General features: G+C 36.4%; 1 protein-coding gene across 1 annotated transcript; it reads left to right on the top strand.

Annotated features, from left to right (window-relative positions):
- The first annotated feature begins 1,793 nt into the window (after window positions 1-1,793).
- Window positions 1,794-21,071, top strand: LOC117325410 (phosphatidylinositol 3-kinase regulatory subunit alpha-like). Its single transcript, XM_033881589.1, has 3 exons — window positions 1,794-1,887; window positions 6,990-7,344; window positions 20,790-21,071. Exons 2-3 carry the CDS (start codon window positions 7,092-7,094, stop codon window positions 20,927-20,929), a joined length of 393 nt encoding a protein of 130 aa, XP_033737480.1. The 5' UTR covers window positions 1,794-1,887; window positions 6,990-7,091; the 3' UTR covers window positions 20,930-21,071.
- The last annotated feature ends 2,023 nt before the right edge of the window (window positions 21,072-23,094 follow it).

Consider the following 23,094-nt stretch of genomic DNA (forward strand, 5'->3'; position numbering starts at 1 on the left):
TACGCATATTGCATTTTGGGACCGATCAGAAAACAAAATGGCCGACAGGCAGCCATCTTGGATTTTGACCATAGAAGTTTGTTATCGCTATTTCTGAGAAAGTACTGAAGGGATCTTTCTCAAATTTCATATGTGGGTTCCCCTTGGTGCCTAGTTATGCACATTGCATTTTGGGACCGATCGGAAAACAAGATGGCCGTTAGGCAGCCATCTTGGATTTTGACAATTGAAGTTTGTTATCGCTATTTTTGAGCAAGTACTGAAGGGATCTTTCTCAAATTTCATATGTAGATTCCCCTTGGTGCCTTGTTATGCATGTTATATTTTGGGACCGATCGGAAAACAACATGGCCGACAGGCAGCCATCTTGGATTTTGACCTTTGAAGTTTGTTATCGCTATTTCTGAGAAAGTACTGAAGGGATCCTTCTCAAATTTCATATGTAGGTTCTCCTTGGTGCCTAGTTATGCATATTGCATTTTGGGACCGATCAGAAAACAACATGGCCGACAGGCAGCCATCTTGGATTTTGACCATAGAAGTTTGTTATCGCTATTTCTGAAAAAGTACTGAAGGGATCTTTTTCAATTTTCATATGTAGGTTCTCCTTGGTCCGTCGTATTGCATTTTTTGGACCAATCTGAAAACATTGTCGACAGACAACCATTATCGCTTAATCTCAAATTTCATATATAAGTTTAATTCCCTTGTTTAAAAAGTACTGGAGGGATATTTCTCAATTTATACAGATTAGTAAAATGAAGGGAAAAGTAGAGAAAAGATCAATCTGACATGGAACCTATGAAGATCATTCAATGGTGGGCGCCAAGATCCCTCTGGGATCTCTTGTTTTAAAGCTGTAGCGGTTTTGGCTGTGGGGATTTCTGGCTAGGCGTAGATCTATATAACAGTGTTGCGTTATAATTAATAAATGATTTATGTTCGTTTGAACGTGTGAATTAGCACTTAAGTACTATTTGAGTTGGTGATCCGAAGGTATAGATTTAAATTTTTTGTCGTAGTTATACTGTGATATGTATATGTATATCGTCACATTTTATATCTTTCCGGTTCAGTCAAGATGGCATTCACTACTTAGAACAACTTGCATGTGGAATAATTTAAAGCCGATTTCAGAATTTGCTGAAGATATTATTAAACTGATCTTGTTAGGCCCATGAATTGAAATATCGTTCTTTTTTATCGCTTTAAAGTTGGCACGGAAGTTAGTAATTATTCTTATTTTTGGTCCTATTTCCGGCGAAAAAAAACAACCCTATTAGGCTATATGGCACGCCATCCTATCATAAAATTTTAAAAATACTTAAGGTCAACTAACTTAAGGATACAGATGTACAGTATGCAAGATCTTATAAAAACAGGCCGTAACAATCTGTGACTATAATTTAATCGTCCTTAAGTTAAAAACACTTTTTGACCTTATGGTAAATAAACTTTTGACATTATGACCATTATGGCAAAAAAGTTTATTTACCTTAAGATAGAACTTTTTTTTTACCTAAATGTCAAATCTTTAGACCTTAATTAAGTTTGTGTAGGCAATTTTATGACATCATATTATCACTAATTAAGGATGACTTTTAGTACACTTTTTTTTTAAATAATATACTTTGAGGTTAAACTATAACATGATCGGACTATTAACAAAAATGGAACGGATCATCGAACCTGTACTATTTCTGAAAATATCTCGATAGTGAATTCACCATACTGATTGATTCAGTTTTGCTTGGAAATTTATAGGGAAGGGTAGATAACTCACGAAGAACAAATATGACGTCACGGCTAAAATCCTAATGGCGCACTGCATGGAAAACTATTTCCTGTTTGCAGGTTTTTGCTGTTTATGAAGCAGGATTTCCGCAGGTAACATTGATATCACTTTATGCATCTACATGATACGTAACAATGTCACTGACACTAGCTGTCTCTCACTCTTCACCTTTCAAGTGCATTAATAAGTATTAGTGATTGCCCGGATATTGTTACAGGTTCTCTAGTTCGGAAACGGGAAGTAGGACCAGGAATTATACAAACATGATATAAAAGTATAGGTAATGATTTTCGATAGGGTATCAATGTCATTCTCTAATGCTAATTGTCATTACTTGTATGTAACTTATATATGTAGAAATGAACCACTTTGCACATTCACAACAGTGTTGCAACTTACTTGTCACAGTGCCAGTGGCGAACAAAATTAGCCTAACACTTTTTAGTTTGTACTCCCATGTTCATTGATTCTTGGCTATAGTTAACGTGACATTTTCCCTTTATGGTAGATGTGGAATTGGTTGGAAGATAGTTATATAAAATCCAGACAGAGTCTGAGATGTTAATTAGGGTTAATTGTGCTACAGAAAATAAGCCTGAAATAAAACATTTACAATATGACATTACAACTGTAGTGAACCGAGCTGAAAACCAGTGAATCCGCTGGTAGATCAAATGGTTAGACTATCTGTCCAGAGTTTGGAGGTTCTGGGTTCAAGTCCCTGTCTGGTTTTTGCATTTTTGTCTTTGTTACATTTGGCACCCTAAATGTTCACGGAAAATTGTATAGGGTATTGTGTGCGCCTTCATGATCAGTGGTAAAAACTTTGTTGAAGGAGGGAGGAATGTAGAGGAAATAGACTGGGCTGGAAGCCAGCTAGATCTAAGGTTTAGAGCGTCCGTCTAGAGTGCGGGAGTCACTGATTCAATTTTGGGTCTGCATGATCGTTGCATTTTTCCTGTCCTGTTACATTTGGCACCAAACTTATACCTACCGAATGTGGTGAAAGGGTCTCGCATGAGGTGTCTTCATTTTGTGAATATTACTATGATTGATATTGTGAAGCTATTAAGTTGATTATAAAGGCCCCAAACAGTACGTGTTTCTTTTTGTATAGAAATCTATGTTATTATATATACCCCCTTTAACAAAGTTAGGGACGGTATACTTGAATCGGCCTGTCCATCCGTCCGTCTGTCATCCCATAATCTTGTCTGGACAACTCCCTACTAAATTACTCTACCAATTTCAACAAAACTTGGCATGTATAATCAGTACAACATGTCATTGTGCATCCTGACTTTTTTTTTTACGATAATGCATTTTTGAAACTGGCCGCCGACTTCTGATTGGTTGAGGCTTGTCCGGACAAGTCCTACTAAAGTACAAAACAGATTTTAACCAAACTTGGCATGAAGTTATGCCCAACTAAAATGAACATAAGTCAATTTACAATGTTATCAGGAGTGTTAAATATTTGTTACCGAACCGATGTACAATTGCAGTATTGGATAGTGTATATCATGTATATTTATAAATTGGAGCTGGTTTTGGATCGATTGGTGTCTTAATATTGTCATTCATAAAATGTAGTAACTGACTAGATTAAATATGATTACACTCACCAATAGCCTACTCAACTATAGACGCCCACAGGGGGGGGGGGGGGGGGGGGGGGGGGGGGGGGGGGATTAGTTAGCCCTTGGGATACAACTCTAGTTATAATTTTTATTAATTATGTAATGAATGATCTGCATATATGCAAAAGATATTTACTGTTCAGTATGATGATATAGATATTTGAGAGTTTACGGTATATTATAAGTTAACGTTCATGCTGCATCTGTGGAAGCCCCACTGTTGGTTGAATTAGATCAGAATACAGAAGAGAAGGTCTGCTTTTAAAATGGTCAGTAATAATATCATTGGTAGAATTTCAAACAAAATAAAAAAACTATATCAAGGCTTAAATTTGAGGTACATATATTTCACAATTGGGCTACAATAATCACTTTTACCAAAAACATTTCAATTGACTAGACTGGGCAAAACATTTTTTTCGAGGCATTCAATGACATTTGTAAAACAATTCTTACTTTTTACACTTCATTTGAGGTGTTCAGACACTGAAAAATAAAATGGTTCAGTTATAAATATTCAATAGTTATAAAGCTATCATAGCTAGAAAATCATTGTTTTTATTGAAAAGAACATGTGTTTGAAATAAGTGCCAATTTAAATTGACTGAAGGTTTACAACACATCCATTACTACAGAACATCAAGTGAATTCCTTGTCCTAAATATGTAAATGTGGAAAGGATAGGTCCACTTCCCAGTACTGGCTATTAGCTTTAGTGTTAGCCTTACACTGCTAGGATGTACACCTGCTTCAGTATGGGCTGGTTATAACTAGGGCTGTCAAAGGTATACAATTTTTGCCCCAGGTACTCGATCTATGCAATCCGACCGACCGGTACCCTGTTACCCATAGATAGCTACATATATATAGGCTGTCAGCGGACCAGCTGTCTATGTGTAACTGATGTTAGTAAATGGTAGAGATGACATTGATAATAAAGTAAAAACATAAATTTGTTCTTTTTATACTAATAGATCAACCTAAAAATAGTTCTTAATCATTTATGTACTATGATGAAAATTTTCCAAAAATAAAATAAAAAAAAACCCAGTGATTTTACCCTAAATATTGATATTTTTTGGTCTAGGGATATGCTTCCCCCAGGTTTTGTGATATTCTAAACCTATGCAATTCTCTCAATCCTCAATAATGCTTAATATGAAAATTTTCTAAGGTAGGGATGTCATTTTGAAATTCAAAAGCAATCTTTAAATGCAGTAAAAGGAATAGTGTGTAGAAATCATCCAGTTGCTCCGTATCTGCATTATATATCCAGACATTATACTATACTGATGCAGAGTTCTACTTCTATCAACGAAGCCTTGCTGTTTGGTTAATAGTTTTTTATGTATATCACCGTAAATACAGACCTACCTACTTTTTTTTGTGGCCATTGGATGTGCCTTTACTGTGTGTATTACCGTACAAACTTTGTGAAATTGCTAAGTGTTTGAAGAAATGTGGTCAAAAACATGTTTCTAGGCTATGAGAATGAATTTTCAAAGTGCTAAGAGTACTTGCAACATTATAACTATTAAGATATATGTTGTTTACAGAACACTAAACATCGTTTAACTGTGGATATATGTGTCAAGGCTCCAGTGTACTTTAAGACATTTTATTTGTACTTCGGAGAACGATATACAATTATTGCATTTTGTGGAGGTGTACTCAAGACTATACGGACCTGGTCAAGAGTTTTTTCATCAAAGCCGCAGGCCGAGGTGAACAATCTCTTGATCAGGTCCATATAGTCTTGTGTACACTGAACACAAAAGGCAATATCTGTTTTGTAATATGGTCAACTAAAATGAATGAAAAATCCCAAGGCTTGATCCAGTCCAAATCATGTTGACTAAAGTTTTCAAAGTCAGCATGCAGAATGACCTTTGGAGCTTAAATATGGCCGGAATAGTCTTGTTGCATCTGAAGTATATGTCCGGGTGTTCAACAAGTCTTTTTTCTTAAAAATATCTTGTAATTCCTCTTCGTTTATTGTAGCGAAATGTTGTTGGGGTATCTCGTTTGTAAACAAAGTGATGCCAAACAATCGTTTGTTTCCAGCATTCTGATTGGCTGTTGTCCAAAGTAACATGTTGCGTGATTGGAGGCAAAGATTGCAGACCTGTTCATGCTATGGCACTGCGTGGGGAATTTCCCATCTTAGCTATTTTTAACAGGTCTACTCACTGAGGGTACTTGTGAGGGAAACAGGAAATTGGCCAATGAAAATTAAGGAAACAGTACTCCAGTCATATAACAATAGTAGTTCTAGCTAGTGCAAATATTTCAGGGTTTGGGCACCCATTTTCTAATCCTGGTCGGGATGAAAACTGACTGGAATTGGTCACCCAGGTACTCGTTACTGACCTAGTTGTAACCCTCCATTATCAAATGTGGGCTATTCAAATTGCCTTTTGTCCTTTGTCTTTCCCTTTGTCCATCCATAAACATTTTTTTTACCGCTATTTCTCAATAAGTACTCATTGGATCTTTCTTAAATTTTACATGTAGGTTCCTCATGATCCCTAGTTATGCCTATTGAATTTTGACACTGATGAGAAACAAAATGACTGACAGGTGGCATTTTGAATTTTGACAGGTTGAAGTTTGTTGCTGCTATTTTCAAATTTCATATATTTGTTCAACTGGTCCAATTTTGTGTGTATTGAATTTGAGACTGATTGTAAAATGAAAACTCTGATAGCTAGGTAGCCATTTTGAATATTGATTGATTTAAGTTTGTACCTCTAGATCTATTTCTCAGAAAGTACTGAATGCATCTTTCTCAATTTTATATGTAAGTTCCTCTTGACCCCTAGTTGTGTTAAATAGAGCTGAAACGAATAGCAGATTTTGGCATTCGAATATTTGTTTGGTTTATTCAAATGGTATTCGAATATTCCGGAGTTAGTGTCTGGTTTATTCAAATGGTATTAGAATATTCGGGAGTTAGTGTCGACACTTAAGAAAATGTAATTATTTCTGATTTACTAAGCTGGATAGACAACTGAAAAGCTTTAAATAAGTAACAGTGATATATACAAATGAAGAATGGTCAGAACTAAGTCGGAAGCTCACTTTACTAATTGAGGTGCTTATGGCTGCCATACTGTCAATGTCAAGAGAAGGAATATTTGCGTTATAAGACCAATATAACGTTCACTACATTGGGTCTGTATGTAAATGCGCTACATTCAATGTACTGGCATGTATAAATGCGCAAAATAACATGAAATAAAACGACCGGGAAATTTTCCTCTGTCATCAGATGGAGGGCTATTCAAATTGCCTGACATCTGTGGTTCATCGTGCATCCTTAAACAATCCTTGTAATTTCTTAGAAGAACTAGAAAGATATTTCTCAAACTTCACACATTGCTTCTTTGTCATAGCATGCTACAAATTCAGTTTTGACAGAAATACAGCCTTAGGAATTTGCAGGACCAATGTATTGCTTCAATGTGTTTTTTTAGATGTTTTATTTTCATTACTTAGATGTTTAGTTTTTGATTTTCATGTTTGAGATGTTTAATTTTTAATTTTCGTTACAGGTGTAGGTGTTATTGCTTTAAAGACATCATCCCTCTCTTGAAGCCTGTGGGCCACAACCAAACTAACCCTAGTAGGACAGCAATACATTTTGGCTGTACAGGATGGATGGGGAAGTCCACTTGTATCTGGCCATGTTTGCCCATACCCCAGAGAAGACAGGAAATGAAGCTGAAGAACCAGAATACATCAGCATCGAGGTGGGAGACATTCTTGAGGTTAAGGGTCCACGTCCATCTACCAATGATACTTGGATGAAAGGCCACAATAAAAAGAAAGGCACAACTGGATTCTTTCCTGGCAACTTTGTGGAATATGTAGGTCCTGCGCCAAAAGTAGAACCACCGGCATTACCAGGTTAGTGAATACTTTCTTTGAATGTTTGTATTTATGTGCTTTTGTTTGGCAAAAACAAAGGATGTGATGGAATGCAGTATCACCAATTGACCAAATATCTGGTCTTAGCCTTCAAAATCAAGGGTTTTTAAAGGGTAAAGGTTGGTAATCAATTTCACAGCTTGTTTTAAGCGTTTTCTCTTCGTGACAAAGTCTGGGAGGGAATATAGCATTCAGTTCTTATGTGGATTCGTGTGTTTTCGTGTGTATGTATGTTTCATCTTTTGTTTATTTCTGTAGCGATTTCACTTATAGACAGATTTCTGTCATGTTGATCAAGTATAAGAATACCTTTTGTCGATTCATGTCGAGTGCCGCGACGAGAATCGAACCTGTGTTTCGTGCGTAATACTCCTTGGCTCTACCTGCTGAGCCAAAGAAGCATGCCCAACAGCTGAGTAACAGAGCTTTACATAATGTACAAGCCACATCAATTCGCTCCATTTACACCTGGAACAAGTTCATGTTTCAAAATGCCAATGTCATGAACAGGGTGACTGGTACTATTTATAGAAAATCTTTGTCAGTATTCAAGCAACTTAATTATGAATGTATTTTAATAAAACCCAATATATTTGTCAAGTATGAGAAGACTTTTAACGAGTTCGTGTATAATGGTGACAGGGTAATGGAAAGGGTCACTGCTACTAGTTACAGAAAATCTTTTATCATCTCTTGAGCCACTTCATTTTCAAATGGATTTTGATCCAAAAATCAAGTATGAGAATACCTTGAATGGGTTTGTTTCATGGTGCCAAGGTTAAGGGCAAGGTCACAGTTACTATTTCAAGCGACTTCAGATTTTGATAAAACTTCATATATGGTAAAGTTTGTGAATACCTCAAGTGAATTGGTTTCAGAGCTTATTGCAGGATATTTTGGCAAGTATACTTGGTACATAATTTATAATGAGATCATTTGAAGTTGCAAAATGAGATTATGGTGTTAATTTTCTGAAGCGATGGCAGCATTATCAACATTTCATCATTATACTTTGCATTTAAATCTGTTGTTCCAAAACGTCAAGTCCAGCTTTAGCCGAACGTGGTACAGTGGATACTACTTATGATCAGATTTTATAATATTGCATCATGTTTGCCAGAAATATCCCCTAAAATGTGAGTTTTTGTTTTGATGTAACTTCTTTGGATTGTATAAAAGATGCTGATTCCTCATACTGATGATCATGTGACTGTCGGGATGACAACATGTGGGAATACTGCCACAGCTGTTTACGAGAGCAAGGTGATGCAGGTTTTCATCGGAAGTTCGATAAATTTTGACATTACTGTGTAATATTTATAATTAATATTAATAAGTTCAATGGAATGGTAGAATACAATAGTTCTTGATCACTGACTTAATGCAAGTGTAATTTACAAAAGAAATAAAAGGTGGAAATATGCTGCAACATTGTGGTGATTTTGCAGACAAAATGCAAATTTATCAATATCAGTATCAGATACTGATAACTTGATTCAATATTTTGTTACATACTTTTTGTAGAATGTTATTTCTGTTTTTCCATCTCTTTCTGCACTAAGTCATACGTCTTACGATTGTAATCAGTTTAAGCGACCTATAATGGCTTGCTCCATTATAATATCCCCGTCATTATATTATTACCTGGTTATATTTTTCTCTGGAAAGAAGAATATTTTTATAAACAAGATCCAACATATTTTAATTAAATTTGATAGTGGACATTTCAACACACCGTTCAGTTACGGAATATCATACAGAATTTATGGTCCAGTGACTATGGAAATTAGGGATGCTGGTAATTTGAACTCAATGTTATTTCAACCAAATCTGGATTATGGACATTTCAACACACGCTACAGATTATGTGAATTTAAATTCTTTGCTGTATTTTTGAAAACCCTAAGATTTTGAAAATTTAACATAAATCTTTATTTGCTTCTCCATCCCATGGACTTACAAATTACATAGTATATCATAAAATTGAATACATTCTATAATATATTATGTGACAGTCAAGACCTATGGGCTTTTGTTAAATTCTAATATTACTTCATCCTTATGGTTTAGAGGTAATTGGGAGATAAAAGTGGACAGCCATCATCGTTTGTATCAGGTTTAAAAATTCAGACTGGACAAAAAAACATATACCGGTAAGTATATTTCAGTAAAACATTTATTGTACCAGCAGTAAACTGGTAGGGCTACAACGTAAAAAAGATCAGACAATTTATCTGAGGGAAATCATCACTGCGTTATTGTACAGGGCTACCGTATCAGTACAGTAAGCTGGCCTACCTTGCATGTTTGTTATTTGTCCTTATAATAGCATGCAAGCACATCACACAATCACAGGACAATGATCATAGGACATTGAATTAAAGCCATTTATAGATGCTTTTTAACAAAATGTCAAACACCAAAAACAACAAAATGGTTCTGTTTATGTAAGCACAGACTGGTTTCAAAATTTGTCTTCTCTATAGGTGTATCTGAACCTTTTCAGATGTTTTTGGAAATTCCCTGTCTTACATACACTCATGTGAAAAGTCTTATAATCTCAGTCGAGTTTCTGCTCGTCACAGAAACTGATAAGATACTGAAATTGCTTTTGTTCTATCCAGGAAATCTCTCCTGAGCTGACAAAAAATATTTCATTTCTATGCTGTTCAGGTATTTGGTCATTTTCTTTAAACATTTACAAAAAAAAATAACATAAACAGTACAAGGAAGTCGATGTGCCAAGATTTCTGTTATTCACTATTCAACACTGCCAAAACTTCCTTGTACATTGTATTGCCAGCGCGATATTTCCATGACAAAGAGAATTAGTCTAAAAATAGTTTCTAGAAATATTGGTAATTTCCTTGGTAGAGTCCCAGTCCCTATTACATGTTAGGTAAATGGCTACCATTAACAGGTAAATGGCTACCAGGTTAATAGGTAAATGGCTACCAGGTTAACAGGTAAATGGCTACCAGGTTAATAGGTAAATGGCTACCAGGTTGACAGGTAAATGGCTACCAGGTTAACAGGTAAATGGCTACCAGGTTAATAGGTAAATGGCTACCAGGTTGACAGGTAAATGGCTACCAGGTTAATAGGTAAATGGCTACCAGGTTAATAGGTAAATGGCTACCAGGTTAACATGTAAATGGCTACCAGGTTAACATGTAAATGGCCACCAGGTTAACAGGTAAATGGCTACCAGGTTAACAGGTAAATGGCTACCAGGTTAACAGGTAAATGGCCACCAGGTTAACAGGTAAATGGCTACCAGGTTAACAGGTAAATGGCTACCAGGTTGACAGGTAAATGGCTACCAGGTTAACAGGTAAATGGCTACCAGGTTGACAGGTAAATGGCTACCAGGTTGACAGGTAAATGGCTACCAGGTTAATAGGTAAATGGCTACTAGGTTAACAGGTAAATGGCTACCAGGTTAATAGGTAAATGGCTACCAGGTTGACAGGTAAATGGCTACCAGGTTAATAGGTAAATGGCTACCAGGTTGACAGGTAAATGGCTACCAGGTTAACAGGTAAATGGCTACCAGGTTAACAGGTAAATGGCTACCAGGTTAACAGGTAAATGGCTACCAGGTTGACAGGTAAATGGCTACCAGGTTAATAGGTAAATGGCTACCAGGTTGACAGGTAAATGGCTACCAGGTTAATAGGTAAATGGCTACCAGGTTAACATTAGCACCTGGTACATAGGTACATGCAAACATTTCTCAACGTAACACGGGATACAGGTAAAGGTACTGTATGGTGTTTAAGGAGGAAGAAGACATCATGATGTACACGTTGTCGGTGATGTCAAATGATACAGAACACAATAACTTAATAAAATGACAAAGATCTGCATTGTTTTCAAGTTATTTGACCATGAGGTCTTTTTCCAATCTCTAAATTTTCTTCAGTAAAATGCTTCATATTCTATTAAATTATTTTGTTACTTTATCAATCAACTGTCGAATTTTAAACAGGATTATTTTTGAGGACAAACCTGATACAGAAGAGTTTCAGTAACAGCATTTTACAAGAGTTGCCTCCCTTATACCATTGAGTGAGAAATATTGGCTACTGTGTGGCCAGTTCAACCCAACTTGCAGTGTACGATAACCCTTGATTCATACTAATTAATCAACAAAGTATTTGTGCCAATTTTGTTACACATGATTATAAACTTTGATAGGTATGATATGGTCTATTATTTTGACTGTTTTTATAAAGATATTTTGAGCTTTAAAAGTGGGAACAATGCTGTAAGTATGCCTGTCAGTAATTTCATTTGAAGCTATCAAATGTTTTACTGGTATTAAACCTTTTCTTCTAAATATCATCAAAGCCACTCAATATCACTTGTTCAATTTGTATTTACACTGAATGTTTCATTTATCATTAGAAGTAAAAAACAAAAACCAGAATACAAAAACTGTTATAAGCTCCACAAGAGCTGGGTCAAATTGTACTTAAACACTGATTACTTGTATCTTTCAACTTAATGTGTTGGCTTTGTCATGTAATTTAATGGATCAATACTTTTTTCACTTAAAACTGCCCTGAAATATGTTATACACCAAGAAAATTATTTAAGGACCCTGTTTAAATTAACATCCAGCACAAATTCCTACCAATGCTTGAAGTGAGGCCAGCACTACCAGCATGCCATGGTTTAAATATAGTTGAGAGCTCAATACTTCATCGCCCACTGGGGCTGGTATCACAAGGACTTAATCATCCTAGCTTCATTACAATTCAGTAAAAATGGATTTCTGTAAAACCATTGGAACCAAAGACACGAAATTCTGTGTGTTTTTTTTTTTAAATTCTGCGAAAAGGGATATTCCAGAATATTGATGCTCATAAAACTCGGACTGTATTCGTGATGAGTAATCGCTACACTGGATGAGTAACTAGGCTCGGAATGAGTAACAGCAAACGAAAAGTAATAAAAAAGTATGATATGTTATTGGTGAGATGTTGTACTTCTCCATTTCTATTGTGAAAAACATTAACTGTGCCAACCCCCTGTTATTGATAAGACGAGATATAAATTATCATTTTCAGTTTGATATACAAGCATAGAAAATTAATTTGTTTTGATGTTTTATTTTACTAATCCAGTGGGTAACCAGAAAAGCTTATGTGATGGTGTGTTGTTCGTAATCTGGTGTCTGTCCATCTGATGGAGTGTTGTTGTCCATCGTCTTGTGTCTGTCCATCTGATGGAGTGTTGTTGTCCATCGTCTTGTGTCTGTCCATCTGATGGTGTGTTGTCCATTGTCTTGTGTCTGTCCATCTGATGGTGTGTTGTTGTCCATCATCTTGTGTCTGTCCATCTGATGGTGTGTTGTCCATCGTCTTGTGTCTGTCCATCTGATGGTGTGTTGTCCATCGTCTTGTGTCTGTCCATCTGATGGAGTGTTGTTGTCCATTGTCTTGTGTCTGTCCATCTGATGGTGTGTTGTCTATCGTCTGGTGTCTGTCCATCGTCTGGTGTGTTGTCCGTCGTCCAGTGTCTGTTCATATGGAGACAGGTTATTGTTTTTTCTCCTCAATGAATAGTCATAGAGATAAGGCCTCATGTATGGTTTATGTGTGACAGTTTTTAGTTTGGTCTGACTGAAATTTTGAACCCATGGGACATATATATTCAAGATGGTTGCCATCTTGAAAATCTTGTTATCCTTCCAAATGAAAAGACAAATGGAAACTTTCACTTTTGTGATTGGTCTGGAGATACTATGAACTGAAATCATTTGATCACTTGGCATGTTGATTATGAATGATTTTATGTTATATATGTTGCTTTATTTTTACCTTTTTTGTTCAAAATTTATGCATTAATTAATAAAAAAAATGGCGAATAGAGATCCGAGGTACATAATTCAATATTCCCCACCTGTGTCGGTTTGTTTTCCTTGTAAAGCTGAGAAACAGGTTGGTCTGTGATGTTGTGGTTGGGTCCTTGGGCAAGACACTTGACTCTAATTGCTCTGTTAAGTCCCTTCCATGAATTTTACTATATAAGATATTATGAATTAAACAACTCACTGCTTTACATATCAAACAAACATAATTGTAGTCACTGAATTGTCTGTCTGTTGAATTATGGGACTTGATATTTGGTCAGATTACTTTCCCTGCTTTCACTTTATTATAGCTGTCAGTGAGACATTTGCATGACAATACAATATATAGCACTTAAAGTATTCTATACTAACAGCTATCAGTGTCTTTTAACTGTGTCAGTTAACTGTGTATATCAGACTGTGTTTTGATGGCACTGTTTATAATTCATCACATGAACACATGGATGAAAGTGTTGAGTATTAATACCGAAATCTGTGTTTTAGAAAAATTTTCCCCATAAAATATGCCTATGTTAAATTTTGACAAAACCAGCTATTTCAGTATTACAGGAACCAGGACACTTTCACCTATGTGAACACATATAATCAATGAAAAGGAAATTGTTTACACTTTATCACAACAACTCTATAAATGATATGATATCTGAAAGATACCAATGCCATCTTTAAAGAAGCGTAGCCAGTGAAATACACAGGCCGCCAGCTTATTTTAAATACCATATTGTTAAAGCAGATGAGTAATTGACATAATTTCTAAATGTTAATTGTTTGATCGTTACACAGGACTTTGTGATATTACTAGTTATTTCTCTGCAAGTGACATTGTTAGGTTAAGTTAATACACTTATTAAATTTGGCTATTTCATGATTTTGATTAACACCAATAAGACTGAATCAAGAGGCTGTCATATTTGACCCTATTTAGACTTGTCATATTTGACCCTATTTAGACTTGTCATATTTGACCCTATTTAGACTGGTCACAAGGATTGACTTTTACAATATGGTAGGATTGATCTGTATACTATATATTCATCTGTGTACCAGCTATATTAACTGTTACAGTCTTCACCTTTTCTCTATGAAACAGAGTGCTTGATTAATCAAATTTAAATCACTGCCTCCACTAGGTATCGAACCCTGGGCCTCAGGCTTACTGGTCAAACGCTCAACCGATCAAGCTAAAGAGAAGTTGTCTCTTGCCAATCGGTATGTTGTGGCTAGTTTTTACCAGGGTTACATCTACACAAAATTTTCAGAGTAATTCAGCCGAGAATGAAAATGCCAGGATTAGCTGGACTTTGTTCCTGATATCTGTATCGAGAATTGATGAACCTGAGACCAAAGAGTGTCTAGACTGACTGTTATCATCTACATACAATACACAGGCTATTGTCCACATATTATCTGTAGCCATGTTGACAATATTTAGGGGTACGTAAGTGACCTTGATCTCTATCACAGTCAAGGCCCCAGACTTGAGAGGTACATGAAGACCTTGACCTCGATCACAGTCATGAGGCCCCCAGATTTTAGAGGACTGCGGATGGCTATCAACTTTGCATTACAACAAGCATGTGGAGGAACGGGATTACTTAACTTTTATACATCCCTGGCTTCAAGCAAGCAAAATAGTGTAATATCAACTGTAAAAGGAGGGAGTAATGCAAAATACCCTGCCAGCACTGGGACTCGAACTGGTGACCTCTTGCTCTCATGTACGTGTAACATGGAATATTGATATTTGTATAGTATTATGATCAATAATAAGATTTGAAAGTTCTGCTGTAAAAGCTTTCCCTCTAATTTTGATATAGGATTTTAAGTATGAAGATGCTTGTTGAAAATGGTTTTGAATTTGTATCAGAAAAAGAGGTAGAATTGTGTTTATGCTACCCAGATTCTCTTTTGACAACAGAAAAAAATTCAATCCTAGACTCCTTTGTGAAGAAACTCTAGTTGCACACCCCCAATATACATTTAACACCTTCAGGATTTTGTAAACTGTCAATTCTAAGGCTTTTTGATAGAAATCATTTTGTCTTCCAATTTTGTTTTGAATTATTTAGTAAAGCTTCCAAATAGAGATAGCATATAAATATTTAAATACACTGTTTATAATGGTAAAATATCTAATTTAAGGTATTCAAATTTTGAAGCACGATATAGGCATGAATAATGTATTAAGAGCTGCCATCATCTGTCATGGGCAGATTTAATGAGATATCAGCCAGGTGAGCACAGGTGTCCATTGTTACTAATGACTGCTGCACTGCGATTTCTAAAGCAGCTTTCAAAATGTAGCAATACTAAAAATAGAACAGGAGCCGATTTGTCGAGTACTAGTCTTAATGCTCTAAGCCGACCTACTTACGACTAAACTCGTTCAATTTATTCATGGCCCTAGGCACAACTATTGAAGCAATTGACACTGGGAAAGAGCCTGTGATTCTTAATCTTCTATAAAATTGTCACTTCTATGTACAGTCATCGTGCCGCATAGTATTGGCTCTAGCTTGGTATAGTATCTGATGCTTGCTTCATGATGCATGGCTCATGTATGGGTGTGAACATGCATTGATCTCTTTTGACTGCATGCTGCTTGCATGATGGATTCTCAATTTGATCTGAAATCTTAAAAATACAATTTATGAAAATATTTTCATAACCCAGGAAAGTTTTATAGGTCTGACTTATGACCAAAAAAAATATGGATGAAGCTTAGCCATTTCTATTGATTTTTTTGGACATTTTATCTCTGAAAAATGTTTTACATCATAATCAAAATTTTCTTTTGAAAATCAGTTTTTCCTACCAATTAGATATTTCATAATTTTACAAAATTTCCTGAATGTCAGATCTCTAAAAATATATCTAGTGTGACTCTTAATCAAGTTTTAGATTTTAATGAAAGTTTTTCTTGACTTCACAAATATTTTGATATATTATTGTTGTTTGGTGAAGTTACTTGCAGTAAAATCTGACTTAACCACTGGGAAAAAAATTAACTGAAAGTTGTTAATAAGAAGGACTATATAATCGGAGTTATTATCGACAAAGGCTTGTACCTGCGTATAGTGCGCAGAGGAATTTTTCACTTGTCAAATTTGAAAAAAATTGTGCACTATATGCGAATATTTACAGTATGTTCGCAGGCCGTTTGCCTCTAAATCCATATCTTATATTAAAATAAACAACTTAGTTGTGTCCATTCTGCCAAGCCTGGTGGTGAGTAGCATTGTCTAATACATAAACATAAAATTATTCAATATGGACAGTAGCGTAGTGCAAATGTACATCTGATTTTAATTAGATTGAAACTTGTTCATCCTCGTATAAAGTGCATCGTATAAATTCGGACAATTCAAACATATAGAGTTTATCATTGTCAGTTTTGACATTTGTATAATTATATGGGTCAAAATTAGCCAGATTTTATAGGATTATCAATTATATCTTATATGGCATAGACCACCCAACAGATAAATTATATTTATGTATATGTGTGTGTTGGAAATGTATTCCTGATCTGAATTTTAAATTAGACAACATAATGAAATTTATTCAGATAGCTTTTGATCTTCTGTTCTTTTATGCATGCATCACTTAAACAATGTGATTTAAAATGAAATCTCCATGTCAATTTATAACATATAGACAAAAAGAAAAGTCGGGTTTCACTAAAATAGTTATTAATGATATTTTAGGTGCCCATACATTACCTCGTAGATTCATTATTGTGACACTTCCGTGAAACATATAACTTTTCTATCCAATTTAAGTAATGGACCTTAAAACTGTCTGTTTGGAGCGTGATGTTCTTGGCTTTCATGTATACATTGACAGTAAAAATTTGTTTTGATTTATATAGAATATAACCTTACAGCCAGGCACCTATTAATTATGTTGATGAAATTTTGTGTCTATACAAAGTGCAAATTTTGTACTAATTTAAGAAAATTGCTTTTGAAATACATGTACTTTTGAATTAACAGTAATTTTTATTTAAAGCTTCATAGAAGTCATAATCTGAACACTTCACTTTCAGACATCATCAAATTTTAGATCTAATTCACCATTAAATCAATTTAATTATTTGACCTATTGACCCGATGAGTTTAATCATTTGACCTATTGACCTGATGAGTATAATTATTTGACCAATTGACCTGATGAGTATAATTATTTGACCAATTGACCTGATGAGTTTAATCATTTGACCTATTGACCTGATGAGTTTAATTATTTGACCAATGGACCTGATGAGTTTAATCATTTGACCTATTGACCTGATGAGTTTAATCATTTGACCTATTGACCTGATCAGTTTAATCATTTGACCTATTGACCTGATGAGTTTAATCATTTGACCTATTGACCTGATGAGTTTATTTATTTGACATATTGACCTGATGAGTTTAATCATTTGACCTATTGACCTAGTGAGTTTGATCATTTGACCTATTGACCTAGTGAGTTTGATCATTTGACATATTGACCTAGTGAGTTTGATCATTTGACCTATTGACCTGATGAGTTTAATTATTTGACATATTGACCTGATGAGTTTGATCATTTGACCTATTGACCTGATGAGTTTGATCATTTGACCTATTGACCTGAATAGTTTAATCATTTGACCTATTGACCTGATGAATTTATTTATTTGACCAATTGACCTAATGAGTTTAATTATTTGACCTATTGACCTGATGAGTTTGATCATTTGACCTATTGACCTGATGAGTTTCTCACCTACTTGCAAATAACAAATTACAGTCAGAACACTTAACATGGATCTTCCTTTTCTGCTGAAAACCAAAATTTCTGGGATTGAGACAAGAAGATTCCCCATTTACAACAATTGTATGATATGTCCAAGGAACAATACAAAGACAATTGATTTTTTTGCTACCATAGATCATGTCAGTTGTCTTTCCCTATTCCATGTCAGATAGAACTTTCTCCTACCATTCGCAAATCTGTCTTCTGTTTTACCAAAGATTTGTATTGTCACCTGAGTGTGAGATTTGTCTGTCACTCTTTAGGGTGTGATTTTCATTTAAACAACTTCTTCTCAATAACCAAGAGGCCCAGAGACTTGATATTGGGCCTGTAGCATGCTGGGGTGAAGGGCTACAAAGTTTGTTCAAATAAATGACCTTGACCTTCATTCAAGGTCACATGGGTCAAATAGGCTATAATCTTCAACCAACTTCTTCTCAATAACCAAGAGGCCCAGGGACTTGATGTTGGGCCTGTAGCATGCTGGGGTAAGTGCTACCAAGTTTGTTCAAATGAATGACCTTGACCTTCATTCAAGGTCACATGCGTCAAATAGGCTATAATCTTCAAACGACTTCTTCTCAATTGTAGCATGATTAGAGCCAAGAGTCACCAAGACCCGATCTTAGGCTAATAGTATGCTGGAATGAAGGACTAGAAAATATATTGACATGAATAAACCTAGCTTACTCTGATATTTAAATAAAGTGGTTATCAGCATAGTTTTTGCAGATATGACCTCAATCAACTGCAAATTTGCTGTAGAGCCAGATAAGCAATACAGGCCCATTGGGCCTCTTGTCTATCTTACCTTAGGGTGTGATTTTTTAGGATGTGTTTTGTCTGTGGTCCCCTAGGGTGTGTTTTGTCTGTGGTTCCCTAGGGTGTGTTTTGTCTGTGGTGTCCTAGGGTGTGTTTTGTCTGTGGTGTCCTAGGGTGTGTTTTGTCTGTGATCCCCTAGGGTGTGATTTGTCTGTGGTTCCCTAGGGTGTGTTTTGTCTGTGATCCCCTAGGGTGTGATTTGTCTGTGGTTCCCTAGGGTGTAATTTTGTGATCCCCTAGGGTGTGTTTTGTCTGTGGTCCCCTAGGGTGTGTTTTATCTGTGGTGCCCTAGGGTGTGTTTTGTCTGTGGTGCCCTAGGGTGTGTTTTATCTGTGGTGCCCTAGGGTGTGTTTTATCTGTGGTGCCCTACGGTGTGTTTTGTCTGTGGTGCCCTAGGGTGTGTTTTGTCTGTGGTCCCCTTGGGTGTAATTTTGTGATCCCCTAGGGTGTGTTTTGTCTGTGGTGCCCTAGGGTGTGTTTAATCTGTTGTGCCCTAGGGTGTGATTGGTCTGTAGTCCCCTGAAGCGTAACCCTGTGTAGATAAAATAATATGATGGGAGTAAAATAGTCATGTCCCCCTACCTTGAGGAGGATGTGACAGAGAAATCTCCACCCCTCAGGGTGTTATCCTGGCTTGACCAAGAATCTAGTAACCATGGGATCAAAAAAAGGTCATTAGTCCTCTCCCTGTGAAACTAGGAGTACTATAGGTTTCTTCCTCATTCGTATGTCCGTCCGTTTGTTTGTCAGTCCGTCCAATCAGTTTCTGTACTTTTCTCAACCATGCTTCAAGGTATGTTGGTGAAAGTTTGTCTGAACTTCTATATGAGTAGTTGGAGATCCAGTTTGAGTTTCAGGGTTTTTAGATTAAGGGTAAGGCCACTGTTACTATTTTTAGCGGGGATTGGTAGGGGACATGTTTTGCTATAGCAATACCCAGCATGCTTGTTTTTTTCCTGGCAACAATAGGATCGCTGGCAGTAATAGGATCGCTTTGACCTTGAAAGTTGGAATAATAATTACCTTCTGTACATATCAAATGATGTATGAAATCATACGTAGAATCAAGGATTGTAATTGATGGATTCAAAATCAAATGAATAAAGAAGGGTTTTTTTCTGATTGAGGTTTTCCCAGAAATTTTGATGTTAGTTAATATTCAGATCTGGTAGTATTATAGCAGGCGGTCTGTGAGAAGGGCGGGGCTGGTTTATTTAGAGTTCATCTTTAATGACATCAGACGAAACCCATTTGTCCTTCACGTGACAAAATATAATGACAGAATATGCTTTACCTCATCAGCATAGATGTTCACTTATGGTATTTAGTGGGAAAGAAATATAATCTGTGTCAATTACTTCATTCTTATTTTTTGGCAAAGGTATTATATTAAAGAGTTAGATTGTTTAAAAAGTTAAAATATGTGTATTTTAAATGTGTTGTTTGACAAGATTATAATTAACTTTGACATTGATGTTTCGTTGACTTGTATGTACTTGAAAGCGCATGATAAAGCGATCTTATCCCAATCTTAATACACAGATTAGTTATTTACTGGTTTACTGCCTACAAAAACCAGTAATTTTGTGATGATTATTCATAGTGAAACCTAACAAGTTTTTAAAGCTGAAGTATAAAATACCCAAACTTATAATTTTTCTTCATATCCAAACAAGTGTCTCCAGATGCAAAGCTGTTTATTCTGATTGTTTAACTTATATATGATACCTTCTAAGTGCAAATAAAAAGATTTTAATGATTTTACAGACCTGATGGTTGATGTTATCGTTTTAACGTTGTACTCACTGAAACATCTCAATGTTTTAAGTGGTGCTAAAAATAATTTGATTCATTCTTGGCAAAACAGATTCTTTATGTTTTTATTCTGGGGTTAAATAGGTATCATAAAGGGTAAATTATGACTTTATCTTGGTAGATCTGCATGAAGTGTTGGCGACAGTGTGTCTGCCTGGGCGAAATCATGGTGCAGGGCCTGGTAGTAGTTGGGTCCCCTGGCAGCTTACCAACCTGTCAGCACTGGGCTGGTATAGGGATCTGCCAGACTCCCCAATATAGGGGGCTAGAAGCAGGTCACTCGGACTCTATACAACTTGTTTACATCACATTTGGAGTTCTCTGTTCTCAGATTAGTACATACACTATATAGAGATCCTACAGCTTCTATCTTATATTAATAAACATGAAAGTCTGTAAAAGGTTGGGGTTTTTTTTCATTGTCCCAAGCATCAGGCAATGCAAGCTAACCTAAACATTTGTGATGGTTTATAAATGGAAAATGGAATTAAAATATCCTTACATAACAGAGGAAGATTTTGTTGCGAATATTTATGAAACCTCTTGACAACAGACAACTCCATGTTACTCAGACAACCTCTTGTCTACAGACAACTCCAGGTTACTAAGACAACCTCTTGTCTACAGACAACTCCAGGTTACTAAGACAACCTCTTGTCTACAGACAACTCCAGGTTACTAAGACAACCTCTTGTCTACAGACAACTCCAGACTACTCAGACAACCTCTTGTCTACAGACAACTCCAGACTACTCAGACAACCTCTTGTCTACAGACAACTCCAGACTACTCAGACAACCTCTTGTCTACAGACAACTCCATGTTACTAAGACAACCTCTTGTCTACAGACAACTCCAGGTTATTCAGACAACCTCTTGCAATTGTCTACAGACAACTCCAGGTTACTCAGACAACCTCTTGTCTACAGACAACTCCATGTTACTCAGACAACCTCTTGTCTACAGACAACTCCAGGTTACTAAGACAACCTCTTGTCTACAGACAACTCCTGACTACTCAGACAACCTCTTGTCTACAGACAACTCCATGTTACTAAGACAACCTCTTGTCTACAGACAACTCCATGTTACTAAGACAACCTCTTGTCTACAGACAACTCCAGGTTATTCAGACAACCTCTTGCAATTGTCTACAGACAACTCCAGGTTACTCAGACAACCTCTTGTCTACAGACAACTCCAGACTACTCAGACAACTTCTTGTCTACAGACAACTCCAGGTTACTAAGACAACCTCTTGTCTACAGACAACTCAATGTTACTAAGACAGCAAATAAAACACATAAACAAAATCCTAGGGGTTGTAGCCAGTTTAGCCCATTAGAGGGCACATCAACAAAATCCTTGGGGTTGTAGCCAGTCTAGCCCATTAGAGGGCACATCAACAAAATCCTAGGAGTTGTAGCCAGTCTCACCCATTAGAGGGCACATCAACAAAATCCTTGGGGTTGTAGCCAGTCTAGCCCATTAGAGGGCACATAAGCTGGATTAAGCAGCCTGACAAACAGCCATATATAGGATATTTAACCAAAGGAGGTTTGAAATAAATCAATATAATCTTGGTATCTGTCCACTGCTATGTATGTCTGCAGGCTGTCCTGTACCAATATACAACTCATTAGTTTGTGTTTCTGCTCCACTCCCTGTCAAAATGAGGCTGTGACGTGACCTGCTGGTTGTGCTGTGACTGACCTACTGGTGGTGCTGTGACGTGACCTACTTGTGGTGCTGTGATGTGACCTACTGGTGGTGCTGTGACATGACCTACTGGTGGTGCTGTGACGTGACCTACTGGTGGTGCTGTGACGTGACCTACTGGTGGTGCTGTGACGTGACCTACTGGTGGTGCTGTGACTTGACCTACTTGTGGTGCTGTGACGTGATCTACTCGTGTTGCTGTGATGTGACCTACTTGTGGTGCTGTGACATGACCTACTGGTGGTGCTGTGATGTGACCTACTTGTGGTGCTGTGACATGACCTACTGGTGGTGCTGTGATGTGACCTACTGGTGGTGCTGTGTTGTGACCTACTCGTGGTGCTGTGTTGTGACCTACTCGTGGTGCTTTGACCTGACCTTCTCGTGTCTGCATTAGCTTGAAGATGATATGATAAGGTCGTAAACATTTGTAATAATCATTTCTCCAAAGAATGAAAACCAGACAAAGTTTTATTTTTTGATATTGCATACATATTTATTGAATAGAAAGTTGAGTGCTACCTCAGATTGTCAGAAAGATCCAAGCTTTCTTCCATAAGTATAGTGATATAAGTCTTGTAATAAGGATGACAAAATGGGGGGGGGGGGGGGGGGGGGATATGGGGGGCATCTTTATAAATGCCACAGTCTTTTTAACTGCTCTCAAAATAGTGTTGCTGTAAGAAGGCTGTGACAAGAATCCTAAC

This window comes from Pecten maximus, chromosome 4 (genome assembly GCF_902652985.1).
Source record: "Pecten maximus chromosome 4, xPecMax1.1, whole genome shotgun sequence".
Classification (NCBI taxonomy): Eukaryota; Metazoa; Mollusca; class Bivalvia; order Pectinida; family Pectinidae; genus Pecten; species Pecten maximus.